Source organism: Pollachius pollachius (genome assembly GCF_949987615.1).
Source record: "Pollachius pollachius genome assembly, chromosome: 17".
NCBI classification, from domain to species: domain Eukaryota; kingdom Metazoa; phylum Chordata; class Actinopteri; order Gadiformes; family Gadidae; genus Pollachius; species Pollachius pollachius.
Genome location: NC_136950.1, coordinates 9,687,343 through 9,706,878, shown reverse-complemented (window position 1 = coordinate 9,706,878; position 19,536 = coordinate 9,687,343). Strand labels below are relative to the sequence as shown.

At 45.5% G+C, this 19,536-nt stretch overlaps 1 protein-coding gene across 1 annotated transcript; it reads right to left on the bottom strand.

The window, feature by feature from the left end:
* Positions 1–699: 699 nt before the first annotated feature.
* mrc1a (mannose receptor, C type 1a) lies at positions 700–17,866 on the bottom strand. The gene is made up of 30 exons (XM_079754923.1): positions 17,712–17,866; positions 16,538–16,939; positions 15,665–15,838; positions 14,847–15,002; positions 14,239–14,352; positions 13,680–13,820; positions 13,265–13,447; positions 12,576–12,733; positions 12,160–12,276; positions 11,577–11,692; positions 11,143–11,291; positions 10,039–10,238; positions 8,766–8,881; positions 8,457–8,532; positions 8,109–8,250; positions 7,915–7,953; positions 7,573–7,736; positions 7,284–7,348; positions 7,080–7,180; positions 6,448–6,587; positions 5,911–6,019; positions 5,299–5,471; positions 5,111–5,216; positions 4,685–4,917; positions 4,253–4,418; positions 2,945–3,097; positions 2,555–2,671; positions 2,068–2,229; positions 1,775–1,807; positions 700–1,431 (listed from the first exon to the last, which is right to left on the bottom strand). The coding sequence occupies exons 1-30, from the start codon at positions 17,779–17,781 to the stop codon at positions 1,196–1,198; spliced, it is 4,311 nt and encodes a 1,436-aa protein (XP_079611049.1). The 5' UTR covers positions 17,782–17,866; the 3' UTR covers positions 700–1,195.
* Positions 17,867–19,536: the final 1,670 nt, after the last annotated feature.

Here is a 19,536-nt window from a genome sequence, read left to right as displayed (position 1 = left end):
TGTACAACACATTGATGATCTGTTAGCCAACCTGACAATATAACATGTTTAACATCAATGCTCAGTTAGCCAGCCTGACAATATAACATGTTTAAAACATTGGTACTCTATAAGCCAGCCAGATGTTTAAGACATCGATGATCTGCAAGCCAGCCTGACAATATAAAATGTTTAAAACATCGATACTCTATTAGCCGGCCAGACATTGAATACATCGATGCTCTGTTAGCCAGCCTAACAATACAAAATGTTTTTCGGTCTGCATCAGCAGTAAAGAATAGTCATTGTAATCATCACCAAACATGCCTAGTTGGACTTTGGTTCGCAGACATCTTTTTAACCGTCAACATGTTGCCGTTACAAATTCTTGAATTATATATAGGTGGATTTTTTCATACCCATATCAGAAATGTATTCAGCAAGAAGTTGTAGGCAAATACATAAGTAATGTTATTACTTATGTTGTGAATTTCATAATTTATCATGAAAGATTAAACAGTCCCCCAGAGTCAAATGTTTGAAAGCCTGAACTGTCATGTATACTTTTAACAGTTTATTCATTATCTGAAGGTGATGTTAAACCTGCGTCCATCGACATGGAAATTTGCATATATGTGTTGAAATAGTCAGGGTGTAGAGGACAACAGTAGCAAACAAATAGTTCCCCTTTGTGTAATCAAATAATTTGGTTTTATTATGTAGTTATTTACAATACAGGCACATAACAGCTGTTCCCCACTGTTACTTACTTTGTCTGCCTACGTGTTTTTAAAATTATATATTTACTCTCCATTCTTGAATCTTGAAATATTCTTCTTCATTAAATAATTTCTAGTTAATCTGACTCAGTCAAATTAGTTTGATTAGGTTTATAGAACATCGTAAAATCTGTACAATTCTCAAAATTAAAAAAAACAACATTAAATTATCTCAGATCATTCACATCATTCACCCATCCTGTCCAGAACTCATTATGTAAGTATCATTGAAATAGTACTGATAAAATGTGGTTTTGATCCTGAGAAACCTCCAAAATAAAGTGACTTGATTGAAAATATCTCAACATATCTTCAAACGTTGACATTCCTTCGTAGAAACCTGATTGTGTTATAAAATGTGCTAGTGGACCAAACGCGTGTTAGCGGATGCTTGTGTTAGCTCAGGGGTATAAAAAGCGACAACAAGGCCAGCGTCTCTACGACGTCTCTTCGTTGTGCTCGATGTTGGCGACCAGCCCCTTGGTGTCCACTCTGGATCGGATCGGGTTATTAAAGTACAAGTGGTTGTCGAAAGTAAGCTCTCCCAGGGACGGTCTCGGGATCCGGTTGCGCAGCAGGAAGAGCCCGAGGCCGATCGCGGCGATGCTAACCAGCACCACGGCTACGATCACTCCGGCGTTAGCGCTGGAAGCCTTTCGCTTGCTCAAGGGCGCTGGGGGAGACGGAGGTGAAGGTATAGAGGGAGTTATAGTTCACTGAAATTTTGGTGGTCGGCAATTGTATCTTTTAGTTTCCTGCATTTAACAGACCCCGACGTAAGAGAAAATAAAATCGACAAGGCAATTTTGAATACATTGCTTGCATAGCATTTGCGTATCAAAAATGTGTCAGTTTATTAGCTCACACTAATTACATAGCAATACCACCTGAAACGACTTGCCGAAGTCCGGTATCAATAATGAGAACATATTGTCACATGTATAAATTATTATTTGTATTTATTATTATTATTATTATTATTATTATTATTATTAATCTTCATTGAATGTGCTTACCGATCACTGGAGGCTTCTCTGTTGGTGCAATGACTGTAAATAAGACAACCAAAAAAACCGATATTAATATTACACTATTACTTCTACTACTACTGACGCTTCTTCTACTGACTGCTTAATAATAACTTGCCTTTGAAATTAAGTAATTTAGCCGATGCTTTTAAGTGACTTACAGTGAAGAAAAAATGTTAAATACATACATCGAGAAGCAGATAAGGGTTAGGCATCTTGCTCAGGATGGCAGTAATAACAACCACAATCAGATCAATAATAATAATGATAACACTGCTTACTTTTGGCTGTCTTGCAGATGAAGGGCTTGTATCTGGTGCATCTGCTAAGACTCCATAGTCCGCTCTCAGATTGGATGTTCACGCACCCGTCCTTTACCACAGGGAGGTCTGGCTTCCAGTTAGTGTAGTCCACCACACTGTTGTCCAGCCACATCGCCTCAGCTTGGGAACAAGGTTCACAATGTCAAACTAACCTCAAAACAAACTATTAAAGACAGTATCAAACACCTCTGTGATATGAGTATGAATAAATTCTTCCACAATAAATAGTAATATATACTTTAAACTAAATACTATTTATAATAAATACTTTAATATCTTGATTATACATACAACATACATAATATATATATATATAAACGGTATATATATTCTTTATATAACGATCTGCTGTTAAAATAATGGCAGAATATAATGTTCTTGAACCATATGCAGCACATTGTGCAAGATATATATATATTTATTTATTCTCATCAGCCAGTTCTACCTTCATGGTTAAAGTACATGCCGATCCAGAAGGATGAGGAATCATCCACTAGAAGCTCCAGGCATTGCTGGATGAAGTAACCCTCTGCTGGGTCCGCAACGCTCACCAGAGCTGCCCCTGCAAAAATGTCCATCTTACGGCCTGCTACACAAAGCATAGATTCTGGTATACGCTACAGAGCGGGCACGCTACGGAGCTAGCACACTACAGCACGTACATGCTTCAGCTAGCACTGTACAGCACTAGCACGGCTAAATGCTACCATAGTACACAGAACCCTGGCCGGGCTATATTGTATTTGAATACTGCAGTATTCCATTACTGAGCTGCGGTATTTGAATACTGCAGCTCAAATCTGAAGGGATTTGAGCTGCATTCAAATCAAAGGACCTGTCCGGAGGCACTTGACAGAGGCGTGGGCCCAGCTCTCCAACTCGTAGGTGTGGAAGGAGTAGCAGTGCCCTCGGAACGGGACCCACGACATCAAGCTCTTTGATTCTGGACAGCTCCCAGGAAGCTGTGGCGGCAGCGTTGGGGCGATGGCTGTGGGAGACACAAGAAAGGACCACAAAGGGACAGGTTAGCCATGTTTGCTGCTCAGAATGTAAAAATATGTCCCAGGATTTCCGGCTAACCATCTGGATGAACGAATGAACATCATATACCATATGCGAAAAAGTGATCTTACTTATCCTTTGTTTCTGGTGGTATTATTGCTACTGGTCTATGTCTGTTCATCGGTCCATTAATCCTAACAATTTCTTCTAATCACCCCTGGAAGGAGGCATTCCTCTTCAGTGTTCCATCTCAAGGTTTCTTCCTTTGGACTTTGAAAGTAAGGGCTTAGTTAAAGGGGACTTATTATGAAAACAACACTTTTCCTGGGATTTGGGGTGTTGTTTTGGGTCTCTGGTGCTCCCACATACATACAAACTTTGAAAAAAAGTCTGTACATGATTTGTTGAGTGAGATATGCATTTCTGAAAGTACCCCGCCTACAGTTACCAAACGAGCGAGTCAGTTTCGGTGCCCCCTCCTACGTAGGAAGGGGGCACAGTGGAATATTACCCCACACTTCCCCACTCCCCTACAATCAGAGCATTGCTTAGATTTTGTGGACCAGCGGACGAGCAGCTCCGGCGCGGGGAACACTGCGGCAGCTCAGCTTCGGGAGTACAATCCCTTTCTCTGCCGGACTGCCACCGAGCTCTCCCCGCCGGAGCAGACATGGAGGAGAAAAGGGATTGTACTCCCAGAGCTGAGCTGCCGGACCGCCGCCGAGCTCCCCGCACCGGAGCTGCCGGACTGCCGCCGAAGCTTCGGCGGCAGTCCGGCAGCTCAGCTCAACACCATAGTATGTCCCATAGTATGTCTCCTTTAAGGTTGTACGTCGATGCAACGCAAGGGGGTTTACGGACCCACTACGTCCTTGCGGGTTCCTCCTTGCGACATTCGCCTCCCAAAAATTGTAAAGGTGCGTCGAGGTGATGCAGCAGCAAGGGCTGTGATTGGTCCGCTAACTTAAACCCGACATAAATCCGACGACGCAGAACAAAAACAGGTTCATGACTGCGTCGAAGCAATTGCGTGGTCATTGTGTTGGTCAATGTGGAACCACAACTAAGCCTTAAGTCCTTGCAATTCAGAGGGTGTAGGTTTAGTGGGGTCAAATAATGTGGGCCTGTGAAGGCGACTGACCTGTAGACTGTTTGCAGAGTGAGTAGTAGTTTTCGGTACAAGCTGCGGTCTTCCATGTTTTATCGATATCCATGTACACGCAGGCTTGGTTCGACTTCGGCTCGCCCGGCGCCCATTTTGTGAAGGACAGAAGCCAGTTGTCAATCCACTGGAACCTTCTGCCGGTCTACAGAAGAGAAGAGACAGTTATTTTTTATCTTCCTTTCAAGAGTACAGATATTCTTTCACTTCTTGTTCTGTTGGAGGGAGATAGCAGCTTTCACCTGGGGCTGTGTGGTAATTCCCATGATGCACTGCTTTCCCCCACTAAGATCATTTTGCTTGCATATACGAGTCAAAATATTTCATTGTCTGTAATTGAGTCGCAGTTAGGGGCTTCGCTGGTGGAGTCCCGATGAGAAGACACCATGAACGTGCAGTCACTGCTCTCACCAGGTTGCTGTTAAGCCCGATCCACACAGACTTATTGTGCCGGTCGACTTGGAGGCTGACGAAGGCATGGGTCATGGGGTTCAGGATGCTGGCCAGGTCGGCGTCGTCTGCCTGACACTGCTTCCTCGCCTCGTCCCACCTCATCTTCATCGTCTGCAACTTGTAGGACTCGTTGCCGAACTTGACGAAAGCGTTCGGCACAAGGGTGGTGGGCTTCACCGCGATGTTGGAGTCTTTGTACAGAAAGGGCGTAATGTGTCCGTTAGATTTAGACTTAGTCTGTGTTTTTGTTTTTTTTTGTCATTAATTCATTAAATGTATCATGGGTTCAATGTCTAATTGTCATTTCAGTTGAATCAGCTGATTAACGGTACTGCAATTGTTTGTGAGAGGACGAGACTTCCGGCCAACGTCCCGGGTCCTTACCCACGTTCCGTTTGCAGATGAAACCCCGCTTTGCACCACAGTCTTCTACCTTCCAGAAGCCCGCCATCTTTGGGAAACTTCCCACAATAATCACGCAGTCAAACTCCTAGGGGGCACAATATTCACACACCAAGTCATTTGCTTTACGTTCCGGTGGGGGGCGGGAGGGGGGCAACCTGGTGTCATACCTCGCTGTGGCTGGAAAAGCGCCCACTGGGCGAGCTGGAGGGGTGACCTTTGGCCCAGTTGGTGTACATCACGCCCTTGCCGTCCGTCCACAGGAATCGCATCTCCCAGTTGATGTCGTTCATGCCGATCCACATGTCCTGAGAGTGCTGCTGCAGCTGCATGGTGAGGAAGGCTGGGACAGGGGGCACAGAGTACGCCTCGGCTTATCACCTGGCCACTGCAGTAGTGTCGTGCATTGTGTTCAACCTGTAGAGGGCCACCTGGCTCCATATTTAAATCTTATCCTACATTTTTAGAAACGTTTGTATTACAACATTGCTACAGCTTAGATTGTGTTTTGGTATCATTTCTGTATGTAATTGATTGTAGCCTTTTCTCTTAATTTGTATCTTTATTCTAGTAGTATATTTCTGCTACTGTCCCGCACTTGCTGCTGACACACATTAAGGTCCTGTCTGGGTTTAAGCAAGTACACTTATCCCTTGTCTCTTGTTTAACTCACACTTTAGAGTAATGCACTGGGCTCCAGCCTGGATCTCACTGTATGAGTCCGCTAGTGCTTTGCTAGGCTGATAGGCCACTGGAGGCGCTTGTGGGAGTACATCTCTCACCTTGTTCTCTGGTGTTGAGGATGGATGCCAGATTCGCTCCCTCATTTATGCAGTGAGTCCGGGCGTCTTGCCAGGTCATCTTGTCGCTACCCGTCAAAAACTTGTAGCACTAGGAAAACAGGATGCGTCACTGCTGACGCTAGCAGAAAAACCTGACCGCTAGCTGTGATCTACATAACTGATTTGTTATGCATATCTAATAGTAGGATGGATTGGGGGCCGATCTGTCGATCTATCTGATTAACTGTTAAAGCCTGAGCTTTACGTTACTTGATTTGAGCCAAATACTCATTGACCCATCAGAACAAAGAATTTGCTGTCAAAAAATTAGATGTCACTGTCAGTATAACGGACACCCAATTCAATTTGACTTTAATGTTAATTTGACGATTAAAGTATTGTATATACTCAACTTTAAAGGTTAGCCTAGCAGGTCTTAGTGAGCCCCAGAGGCCCCTCTTCCCCCTCCTGGTGAACCTGTGAACCGCTGATTAGTCATTACCTAGCTTAGCTTAACACTGGAATTAGCATCCTTACCTTTCCTTGGAAGGGCGTGAAGTTTGGTGGGCAGCCCCCAATCAGGGCCGGGGTAGGGGCCACGGTGGTGTTGAGAAAGTCTTTGTGTCTCTTGCAAATAGAGGGTAGTTCCACGCCACAGTTGATATCGTTCCAGTACCCTGCATGGCCCAGGTTTTCAGAAGAAAAAGGCCAGAAAGTAAGGAATGTCATGGGTCCGCAAATAGTGATACTTGGGCAAAATCTGGTGCACCCAACTAGACTATGTCCCTTGTAGACCTTGTAGAAAACTAAAGGATCAGTTATGGTTCCACGTCAACGCAACACAATGATCACGCAGACGCTTCGACGCAGTCATGAACATGTTTTGGTTCTGCGTCGGGTTTTAGTGAGCGGGCCAATCACAGGCCTTGCTGCTGCGTCGCCTCGATTCAAGGTTACAATTTTTGGGAGGCGCACTGCGGCCCCTGCGGTGGACGCAAGGAGGGTCCGCAAGGACGTAAGGGGTCCTTAAACCTTACGTTGTGTCGACATGGAACCATAACTAAGCATTCAATGTGACATTATGTAGCATGATGTGAAGAGATTGGACACATCAAGCTCGATACAACTATTGAACAGCATTGTGTTGAGCTATGAGCCCCGGTACACACCCATGCTCTTGTATATTGTCACACAGTTCTCATCGTTGTTCGCAAAGTTGGGCTCGTTCTGTTCCCAAGCAGCATAGGTCAATGGAGTCCCGTCCACCCAGCTGCAAAAACACAAAGAAAACCACTGAATATTCACAAACCTAGCATCCACTTGGTCAACGATGTCACACAGCCAAAACTCTGAAAATGTGTGATGGCATTTACCTGAACGACTTGTCCAAGTTGACTGTCAGTCCGATGTAGAACTGTCCCGAGCTTCCTCTGTTAATCTGAGGAAACATAGGAATACATATAAACACAACACAGTCTGCTGTCTTGGCTGGGTATCTCTTGTAAAAAAGATGTTAAATCATAATTAGATCAACCTTGTTAAATAAAGTTAATTACTAAAAATACTAAAGAAAAAGATCACAAAGCAGAAGCATAGATGTTATACTCATGGAGGTCATCCACATCGAAACTGACCCTCAGACTGAGAGAGAATGCCACCTGCCTGTCTCCAGAGGAACTTCCTCTCGTTTTCCCCCGTGATCACCGCCAGCTCTCCATTCTTCTGACGGCAGACTTCTCTCGCGTCTTCCATGGCTAGCTTATCATGGTTTAGGAAGTACTGTGTGTCGTTGTAGATAGTCCAACCATCATCTGTTGTGTTGTACACTGGAGACACGCAACACAACCTGCTTAGACACTAGTATTGAACACTATAATAACAACTAATGACAGACCCTGATTAGACACTAGAGAGGAAGAGGGAGAGAGAGAGAGAGAGAGAGAGAGAGAGAGAGAGAGAGAGAGAGAGAGAGAGAGAGGGAGAGAGAGAGAGGAAGAGAGTCACCTATGACTGCTGCAGTCGGGTCAGGTTTTGGCGTCACGCCTGAAAACATAAAAATCACCAGCGCGGGGGGATTGAGTGACAGCTTAGAGTGCGTGATAAGCTGCATAACAATGATAAAAATATATTTGTTATGATAATAATAATATGAAAACAAATTACTACAAATAATGTGAATAGTGCACATATTGCGGGACCTTTGCGTATCTGGCAGATCCAGTCTTTGTAGGCTTCACAGAAGCAGTCGTTCCAGCGGCCATCGTACAGCTCCACCTCTGCACAGTGCTCCAGGTCGTTGTAGTTGTTGGGCTCTCCGAAGCGCCACCTCTCAAAGCTTAGCTGCAGAGGAGAGATGTCAGGATGTTTTGGTACTATTAATACAAATTAGAAGACAAAGGAGATGACGACTTCTAAGAAGAGGAATAAAAAAAAAGAAAGAATATTTTCTGAAGAAAATGCATTCGTTTCGTCCGGGCCGGTTAGAGCGATATCCTAAGGGGCGTGATACTATCAAGGTCATGAGATGGTAAGAGGGGTTGACTTACAGCTGAATCGTCGCTCCAGGCAAACCCTGAATTGCTATCCAGAGAGCTGAGCCCGATCCAGGCCGGATCACTGCCACTAGCATTCAAGAAACAAAGTAGTGAGAGTCAGAAAAAAGAGAAAAAGCCTTCTATTGCCAATAGTCCTGCCATATCATCTCTATGCTAAGACTACAACAGGCTAACATATGCTAGGCTAAGCTAGACTGGTGAGGATGAAGACAATGATGACAATGATAATGATAACGAGGATGATAACGAAGATGACAACGTTGATGATGATGATGGTGAGAATAATGATGGATTACTTACTATATGTTAGCGAAGGCTGTGTGGCTGTGGACACTGACCAGGTCTCCACCGACCCCCCGGCAGAAGGCTTTGGCTTCTGCATAGTTCTTCTTCTCCTCCACGGGCTTCTTGTACAGCTACAGTACAGAAGCAAAAGACTGCTGTCAATCACCTGATTTCACAAACTGACCGTGTGCACTGATTTCTATAGCTACTGCCCTACAGATTTGTATAGCTACTGCCCTACAGATTTGTATAGCTACTGCCCTACAGATTTGTATAGCTACTGTCCTTCTGAATTTTATAGCTACTGTCCTACGGATAGTATAGCTACTGTCCTTCTGATTTCTATCGCTACTGTCCTACTGATTTCTATAGCTACTGTCCTACTGATTTCTATAGCTACTGTCCTACTGATTTCTATAGCTACTGTCCTTCTGATTTCTATAGCTACTGTCCTATCGTTTTCTATAGCTACTGTCCTACCGTTTTCTATAGCTACTGTCCTACCGTTTTCTATAGCTACTGTCCTTCTGATTTCTACAGCTTTTGTCCTATCGTTTTCTATAGCTACTGTCCTACAGTTTTCTATGGCTACTGTCCTTCTGATTTCTATATCTACTGTCCTAGGGATTTCTAAAGCTACTGTCTTATTGTTTTTATTCTGAATGTCCCTCTGATTTCTATAGCTACTGTCCTACTGTTTTTAGAGCTAATGTCCTTTTGATTTCTGTAGTTACTTTTCGACCCAATTTTAGTTTTTTTGTCATTAGCCTGATTTTCCTTTTGAATAAAATGTGTTTTCCTTTTGAAGTTTAGTTGACTTTACTTCTGAGCAAACATGTATCGGATAAATGTATGTTTTGTTTCTCTGCAATGAAAATATTTCAAGGCAAAAAGCACTATTGTTTTTCTGTAGTGCAATAGAACCCTCGGTTCCATTGCACTGTAAAGGCCTGCTATATTGATGTGTTGTATTCATGACGTGTGATTCTGGAACTCCGACCAGGGAATAGAGATAGCTCCTGGTGCAACATGTTTAATGTGCATTGGCCCTATTAAAGGTAGCCTCGCGAGGCTGGCCAAACTGCTAGCTGCTAGCTGAATATCATAATAAGATAATAATCAAATAATAATATTAATGCTTCTTTGGAATCACTTGTAATCAAACGGCAGAAGTTTGGATATGGAATCGCTACCAAATGAAAATGGTAGCGATACCATTTGTTGATTGGCTGACCTACAGCATCTTCAGATCAAAGCCAAATTAAATAACACTGGAGTGACATCTGACCTTGATGCAGAATTTAGGGTCTTTATTCACCCAGCCGTCCGGGCAGCCCGCCATGGGGGAAGGGGTGGGTGCCATCGTTGTCATGGAAACCCCCTCGGCACGCTTCTTGCAGATGTACTTCTCACGGCCGTCACAGCTCACCACGTCCCACAGCCCGGCCTGCATGCCGGTCGTCATGGCAACGCAGCCCTTTTTTCTGTCTTTGGGCGCAAGAAACGATTACGGGATCACGATTAAAGAGAGGGAGTGAGGGAGTAGTTCAGTGAAGTTTGTCTTCTGTGGCACCGATAGCGGTGGGCTGTAGGGGTGAAGGAGTGTAGGGGTGGGGTGTAGGGCTGTAGGGGTGAGGTGTAGGGCTGTAGGGGTGAAGGAGTGGAGGGGTGGGGTGTAGGGCTGTAGGGGTGAGGTGTAGGGCTGTAGGGGTGAGGTGTAGGGGTGGGGTGTAGGGCTGTAGGGGTGAGGTGTAGGGCTGTAGGGGTGAGGTGTAGGGGTGAGGTGTAGGGGTGGGGTGTAGGGCTGTAGGGGTGAGGTGTAGGGCTGTAGGGGTGAGGTGTAGGGCTGTAGGGGTGAGGTGTAGGGGTGAGGTGTAGGGCTGTAGGGGTGAGGTGTAGGGCTGTAGGGGTGAGGTGTAGGGGTGAGGTGTAGGGCTGTAGGGGTGAGGTGTAGGGCTGTAGGGGTGAGGTGTAGGGCTGTAGGGGTGAGGTGTAGGGCTGTAGGGGTGAGGTGTAGGGCTGTAGGGGTGAGGTGTAGGGCTGTAGGGGTGAGGTGTAGGGGTGAGGTGTAGGGCTGTAGGGGTGAGGTGTAGGGCTGTAGGGGTGAGGTGTAGGGCTGTAGGGGTGAGGTGTAGGGCTGTAGGGGTGAGGTGTAGGGCTGTAGGGGTGAGGTGTAGGGCTGTAGGGGTGAGGTGTAGGGCTGTAGGGGTGAGGTGTAGGGGTGCATTGAACCCAGAATATTAAAGACCATGCGAGGCTCTGTAGTTTAGTGTGGAGGGACTTATGCAATACGGATAGTGTGAAGTATATAGGCCTACATATAAAGATGTAAATGATAGTTAATTACATATTAACTTGAATGGACATAGTCATATTAATAGTGCTGCCATACCCGGCATTCCTATGTTGAAGTGAGTATATTCCACGCTGGTTCCTGTGGTCCATTTAAAGGTGTGTTCGTCCTCCATATTTGAAAGTCCTGTCCAGAAATACTTCTCCGGTCTCAGACCGACCAAACTGACAAGATATGCACTCTCATACCTAAAGGAAAACACATTGACACATATGTTGGGTTGACGTTTACAGTACTATACTTAAACCAGCAATACAATTTGTTTAGAGGTGGAAAGTTAAGGTACTAGATGAGAGATGGTTAGGTTCAGCTAAGTTACAGGTGGTTACTTTTAGGTATCGGGTTAGAGATGGTTAAATGTAGTTATTAGGTTTGAGGTGGTAAAGTTGTAAGTATTAAGTTAGGGATACAGCAATGCATGATGGGAATAACCACCACCAGGCCTTAGTATGGAGGCGGAGAGGAAGGGATACCTGTCTTGTACGTCCACCAGGTTCCCGCCGGACCCCTTGCAGACTTTCTTGGCATCTTCAAAGGTCTTGGTCTGAGCCCCGATCTGGTAGCAGTACCACCGGAACTGGGTCCAGCCCTAGACCCCACACAACCACAGCTCAGAACCACAACTCCCCCTCCCCCAGTCAGGAGTTTGAAGAGGACCACTGCGATACAAACAATAGGCCCCCAAATGTAGATAGTTCCTTATGAGCGCTTTGATAATGTAACCTATTAATATTAGTACATTTTCAGCTATTATAGAATAATTGACTTACATAAGGTACATCATAAATGACAATGAACTCCTATTTTGGTCAATGGTTTGTACACATTCTACCTCTCCTAATCTCTACAAAAATGTAATATTAAAGATATCTGTCTATGGGTCCATACTCGGACCCAGAACTATTCGTAGCCACTTGATGCTGCTTCTGTAACTTAGTACGGATTGGAACAGCAGGCACAGTGGTGGTGAAGGAGAACATCTTTGGGTTAAGGTAGCAAGCCCAAGTGCAATTGCTGTACTAGGAAACCTGCAACACACCCATAGTCTGTACTCACCGTTTTACAGCCGGGGTTCAAAACCTCGTGGGGACCCCCTGGTTGCTTGGTGGAAGCCGTCTTCTTGCAGATGTATCCATTCTCCTTCTCACAGCCTTGGTCGGCCCACTTACCCTCCTGAAGCAGGAGGAAGAGAGGAGATTGGAAGAGAGAGCCGGAGAGGGAGAGAAAGACATGAGGGGAGGATGGCTAGGATGTTGGGGTGACACCCAGTCCAAAGGTCCTGGGTTTGATCCCATATATCCAGGAGCCTACATGACTGCGTCCTTTAGCAAGCTTGAAAAAATAACTCCCTCTCTGCTCCCTCCCTGCCTATGTTTCTCCACTCTTGTATTTCAAGTGCCTGTGATTGACAGGTGAGTTGTATTCTCCAAGGCCAATGCCAAGGCCCCCCCCCCCCCCCCGAGGGTAGTTACCTTTCCGCCGATGAGCACGCAGTCCTCCTGGAGGTTGTTGGCGTGGGACGGCTCATCACTCTGCCAGCGGGTGAAGGTCACTTGGGAGCGGTCGCTCCACTCAAAGAACATCTGGCTCCTCTGGTCGTTCAGCCCGATCCACAGCTGGTCTGTGGCCACTGAAGACGCAGTCAAGACAAAGTCAGCCCTGCGCTCCAATTCTTAGTCTGTTTCCATCCCTATATTTGGTACAATTCTTGCAAATCCAAACCTCTTCTTAACTTGCTGTGCATCTGATTCCCAGCACAATGATTTAACCAAATCAGCAAGTGTTCTAGTGAAGACAATATCAGAGGCATTTTATAAATCCCAGCAGGGAATTTAAATAGTTGTTTGCATGTGGCTACGAATCATTAGTCTGTTTGTATACAAGTATCATGAACATGTTTTGATAAAAAATGTCCCATCGATTAAATAGCTTATAAGTCAGAATCCTCCCTAAACTAGAATATGCATTTCCTGCGATCATAAGTGGGGAACACAGGGGGAAACACAGAATTAACCCCGTGTTTACTAGCGTTATCAAAAGTATATCAGCAGAGAGGGTTAGGTTTATAGTTAGGATCAGGGTCAGGTTATGGTTATGATCAGGGTCAGGGCTAGAGTTAGGGTCAGGACTAGAGTTAGGGTCAGTGTGACTGTGTTCTTACAGTATCCCATCTGCGAGATGAGGAAGCTCTGCTCCTCGATGTTGTGAACACTGGCCAGGCCCGCCCCATCCTTGTGGCAGGCAGACAGGGCGTCCCTCCACGTCTTCTTTCCACGCTGCAGGTTGTAGCAGTTGCCCGCATACGGCACCCAGTGGCTCGGACAGAACCCAGAATCCTTCCAAGCTGGGGGGAGGGACGGATGAACGGACAGACAGACATCTTTAACATCCCAACTACATCACCAAACAAGAAGAAGAAGAAGCGTACTCGAACCCAGACACCCCAGAGGACGAATACAAGTCAACATAATGACAAACATAATAATATAGTAATAATAGTAATTTGAAAGTAAACTTAAAGACAACAGGCACACCAGGTAGACAGATGGGCGGACAGACAGACAGTTGGATCTCACCCAGTGGAGGGACCTGATTGGTTAAGTTGCCGCGGCGACATATGTAGCCTCTCTTCTTGCCGCACTCGCTGCTCTCCCACTGCGCCGCCCTCGCCGTGTTCAGAACCCCACAGGCCTGGCCCGGGGCGGAGGCCGGGTGGCCTGGCACCCACAGGGTAGAGGTGTTAGGGTAAGGTCGAGGTTAACATGAGATACGGGGAAGTAAGGTAAGGTATGGGTGAGGTGAGGTACGGTACGCTAAGGTACGGTAAGATAAGATTAGGGTAAGTAGAGCGCGGTTAAGGTATGGTAAGGTTTAGTTGAGTTAAGGTATGGCTACGGTACGATTAGGCTAAAGCATGGTATGGTTAATAGCAGGCATGGTAAAGGTATGCTTAAGTTAAGGTATGTTTAAGTTAAAATAATGTATGTTTGTTATGATTAAGGTATGGCTGAGGTATGTTTAATTTAAGGTATGGTCAAGTTAAGGTATATTCAAGACATCATTAAGTCAAGGTTTGGTTGATGGTAAGGGTTAGGGTGAGGTAAGGTTGAGGTAGGCTAAGTAACGGTCACTCACCGGGGGCCCAGTTGAGGTATCTGAAGGGGTTTCCGTTGCTCCATCCCCAGCCGCTGTCTGCCTCCAAGCTGTTGAGACCGGTCCAGAGAGTGGCCCCCAGTGTGTTGGTCAGCCCTGGAGCACCGACACCACTGTCACATCCTCAGTTTGTACCACAACACCACTAGTCACTACTACTATTAAGCCATGGGCATTATGGACTCCTACTGTTAAAGCCTTTCGCAGACATTTTTATTTTACAATGAGTAAATCTGTGGCTACAGACAGGGGGTAGACCACGCCTACATGTAGACTGTGGACATTAGGGGATTGAACCCAAAACCATTCAGCTCCAGCTGGGAGTAAAATAGCTCACGGCTAACCTGTAGGAACCCTTGGGTGTTCTTGAGCAAGACGCCTCTAGCCCCCAGCCCCCACTGTGGTGAAACACATCTGGGTTGTATGTAATTCACTTTGGAACAAAGCATCTGCTGAATGATTCTGAGTAGTAGTAAACCGGTAGAGAGGGACTGAGGAGGATGGTGGCAAGATAACCAGAGCTGTTCACCAGATCTTCCAGTGATTAAAGTGCACAGAGAGGTGACAACAGGAGCTTCCGGGAGGCGTACCTGCGATGTAGCTCTGCTCGTGGAGCTCCACGAGGCTGAGCAGGTCGCCCCCCTGCTGCTGGCAGCTCTTGCGGGCCTGGTGCCAGGTCAGCACCGACAGGATGTTCCTCTGGTACTCAACCCCCGTCACCGGGTCCATGTCCCAGTCTTTGGTTCCTGAGACCCAATGATACACAAATCCAAATCCACATCCAAATTGAGTTCCACATTCGGATCCACATGCAAATTGAGATTTAAATTCAGCTCCAAATTCAGATTTGCATTCACATCGAAATTCAGATGAAAGCTCACGTCCCCACGCCCGCTTCCAAATGTGGAAGTACATCAATACCTCCGATCCACTTCCATATTTTGATTTCCATTTGTTAGACAGGACTTATGAGATCTATGCACAGGCCAGTATAACATATGCACAGTATCTTTACAGTCCAGTGCTGCCTCTCTAAGCATTGCATGGTAACGTTTTGGTTGAATCTGGAAGGGAACCAGAAATAGCTGTGACACAGAGTAGCACCGTTCTCTTCCTGTCCGTTTCCTGGCTGGATTTAGGAGAAAACGTCAAACAAAGGTGGTTTTGGAAGACTAGAGGAAGAGGGAGACAGCGATGCTGCGTTAACACTTTGGGAGAAAAGAAAAGGAAAAGGTTGTTTTCTTTCTACCAAGGTCAGCCGCCAGGCCTGCTTTTCCCTTTCATGAGAGAGTTCACAGAAGAGTACACCTTCTAGAAAGACTACAGACCAGCAAAATCAGAGGCGCCGAATCACGTACTGCGATCAGGTTCAGAGGAGAGATGAGGATGTTGTGTCATGGGTTCCTACCTTTGTCAGGACAGAATCCCCACTTCTTGTCCTTGTCATAGTCGGTTTCAGTGGCACACCACAGCTGATGGTCCGTGCGGCCTTCTATGGTGCACTCAGAGTACCACTTCTTCATGAAGAGAAAGGGGAACTGGCAGGGGCCACCGAAGGCGTTACCGGCCAGCGTGAACGTCTCTGAAAGCAATACGGTCGTGGAAAGTAAAGTTGTCGTTTCAGACTCAGGGATAGAGTTGCTGTCTATCAGGAGAGTGGTGGATATCGAGAATCATTTAGGAGTATATAGAATCTTAACGACCCATTAATAGTATGACATTAAATGACAACTGAATATACAACTGACCAGACAATGCATAATAAGCAAGTAAATCAAATATCCTTATGTTAAATCTACCTCTGTGTGTACCGGAGTATAAAACTAATTTCATATCTTGTTGTTGTTGTTGTTGTTGTTGTTGTTGTACTTCTTCCTAAATAAGCTTTGCAGTTCCGTTTTTACAAGATAAGTTAAATTTAAATCAACTGAGAATAGCTCAAAGAGGGTGGACAGAACACTGTTATTTAGTTATTTAGTTTTTGGAGTTGTGAAAGTCCCCTCGCCTAATAAGGGGGGGGGGGGGGGGGGGGGGCGGGGGGGCTCAATCTTACACACTGCGCCAAACAGAAGGGTAAACTACTAGTTAACACTGAACAAGGGTTAACTACTACTTAACTCTCAACAAGTTTAAACTACTAGTTAAGGACAAACATGGTTGAACTACCAGTTAACACTGAACAAGGTTTAACTACTAGTTAACCCTGCTGTTAGTCAGTGGTCCTTGCTGGCTCCACTCCCGGCAGGCTCTAGCAAGGTTCTGGCGGGTTCTAGGCGTCTACCTTGGTAGCCCTTGGAGCACAGGTCTAGTGCGCCGCCGTATGTAATCCAGCGACTCCAAGTGCCGGTGCCCGTGTGGATCAGGACGTTATTATCGTTGTTGTGCCCCCAGTTGAAGTAGAAGTTCTCCCCCACCAGGCCGAAGAGCGTTTCGTTCTTGCACTCCCAACGCTGCAGCTTCTTCTTCTCGTCGCAGGGGAAGGGTAAGACCTTGGCGAACCCCTTGATCTCGCTGACCCCGAGGCACAGGTGGAGGGACATGCTGAGGAGCCGGGAGCCGGACGTCCATCGGAACTGCTGCTCGGCGTCGTTGGGATCGCAGATGGCCAACAGGAGCTCCGTGGCGTCCTTCGCTCTCACGCACTTCTTGTGCTCCTTGTTGTGGATGAGGAAGGAACTGCTGTCTGGGGGCGCAGAGAGAGGACAACGGCTCAGGGCCTCTCTGGGGACCCTGACTTACTGAAAGACCCAAGTATTGGTAACTGAAGATTGGACTTGTGAAGACTATTAAGAATAACTGCTTGACACCAAAGGATATCTCAAAAATGTTTGGTTTCGTTTGTTTTAGAGAATTACAATAGACAATATTAAGAATAAATTGATTTCTTGAAAAATTAGATCTTCAAATATATTCTTAACTATTAAATAAATGCACATTTGTCCAAAGTTGCTAATTGGTGAAATTGATTCTAAATGTAGAAGCTATTTAGAAAAGAGTTTCTAAAGAAAAATATAGAGGAAGTGTAAGAAACCAAAGTTCCAAAGAAAATGTTGAATTTCCCCTCACTGGAATTTCCCCTCACTGAACACCATCCTTTCAGAATGACATTTTTTGTTAAAAAATACATCCAAATACATTTTCTTCGTCCGGCTTGCTAAAGTGCAGAGGTGCTCTTACAATCCAGGTGGATATTACTAGTCACAGTGGTATTGTTACTAAAAAGCAAGCAGTCCACATTTGGAGCAGCCATGACAAAGCTATTGTGCAGCATTATAACCTTTCTATATTACTACTATACTATATACTATGACCATGACTATGACATTTTTGTAGCCCATCTTGAAATTTGGATTGCTTGCTTTAGTTGCAGCCAGCCTCCGAAGAGTGTGCTGAATACCTCAATGTAATGGGCAGTGCAGAACACATTGAACAGACAGAGACATGACGGTACGTACCAACGACGGCCTGAGCAGCGAGCGCTTGCAGGAGGACGAGCAGAGCTGGCAGGGCGGAGCAGACGGCCATTGTCCCCGGTGGTGTGGAGGTCTAGATTCTGAGCCCCGATCCGGGGGACGGGACGGCCTGAGACGGAGGAGGTCCGGGCTCGAAGTGGAACGCCGCGCAGCAGAGACTGAGACAATGGGACCCAGAGGAACCCTTCCACTTAACCTCAACACTCTTCACTTCCTGTCACATGGTGGACACTGGTGAGGACGGTCAACAGGACAGCAACTTCCCGATGAGAGAGAGAGGGAGAGAGACTTCAGGATCATAGAGACAACGTGACGCTGGCCAGAGCATCACAGCCAATGTCACAGCTGGCAAATGAAAAGCACACGAGGGGAGCTGGCCTATTCCCGGAGAAGGAATGAGATTGTACGGAAAATGTAGCTGTCAATGTCCACTGCTTTTCACAACCACTGCTTGTCCTACATGCACCAGCACCCACACCAACACACAGAGCAGCCCTTTCACAGGAGGCAATTGTTGGTAGACATTCTAAGTTGAATCGAAAATATTTTCTCATTGAAAAATTCAAACCAAAGCAAAACAATAAGCTAAAAGAGATCAACAGCTGTGGGCCGAGAAAGACGGCATACTTGTTATTATAATAGAAAACATCATGTACAGATCTCTAGATAGACGTGGAGATGTGGGGGAGCGGCAACTGTATCCTGCTTCCGTGGTTACAGCAGAGGGGAGCCACGCCGTATCAGCACAGTGGAGCCGCAGAATGGACGAGTGGAACACAGTAGAACAGACCATAGAACAAAACAGCAGAACACCGGAGAAAATAGTAGAACACAACCGTAGAACACAACTTTTAGAACAGTAGAATACAGTAGAACACAACAAAATAACATAACAGTAGAACATAACAGTGAAATACTGTCTAATACAACTCTAACACAACAGTAGAATCAAAAAGTATAACAAAACAGAACACTGTAGCACAAAACAATATAACATAGCAGTTGAACTTAACAGTAGAACATAGTAATGCATAAAAGAACATAACAATAGGAAACTGTAGAACATAACAATAGAACATAAAAGTCGAACAAGGTCTAACATAACAATCAAACATAACAGTAGAATAACAAAGATAACAGCAGAAATTGACGAGAACATGCTCAATCAAGAATCATCTTCTGGTTCTTTCAACGGGCCGATCCAGAAGAGTCAGCCGCTCATCTTTGGTTCTCTGGCCGTGGAGCCCACTGCCCACCGCTCCCACACCAGGTGACCACTGGGGTTGTCAGGTGGTCCAGTTCAGGTCAGGAACCCAGCAGATGAGCATTATTGTTCTTAACACTCAAAAGTTTTTTCATTTTGTTGCTTCCAACTATTTTGATTGGACTGAAACAAAACTGGTTAGTGCGAAATCAAAAACAATTCCCAAGAAGTATCCAAACACGATCCATTTTAAACGTTTTATTAATTTTATCCAAATATGTAGATCAATAGTACAAACTCAAACTTGATTTCTATGTGGTGGTTGTGTTCATAACTCAAAGCTCAAGGTTACAACATCGATTGATATCTTTTTTACACTCTTTATGGTCATAGAAAAAACACAGGTACATTCTGAAGGTGCTGTGGTTTAAGAACCGGTCTGAGGTGGGATGGGTGATTTAAAAAGTTACTTTTAACATTGAAGAATAACGACAAAGAATTTGGTGACACTTAGAAACACAGTTCCAGTTCTTGTGATCAAATGTCACAACAGCTGTCGATTCCCCCGCGGCGGCGGCGGCTCGCTCAAAGAAGATATCAAAG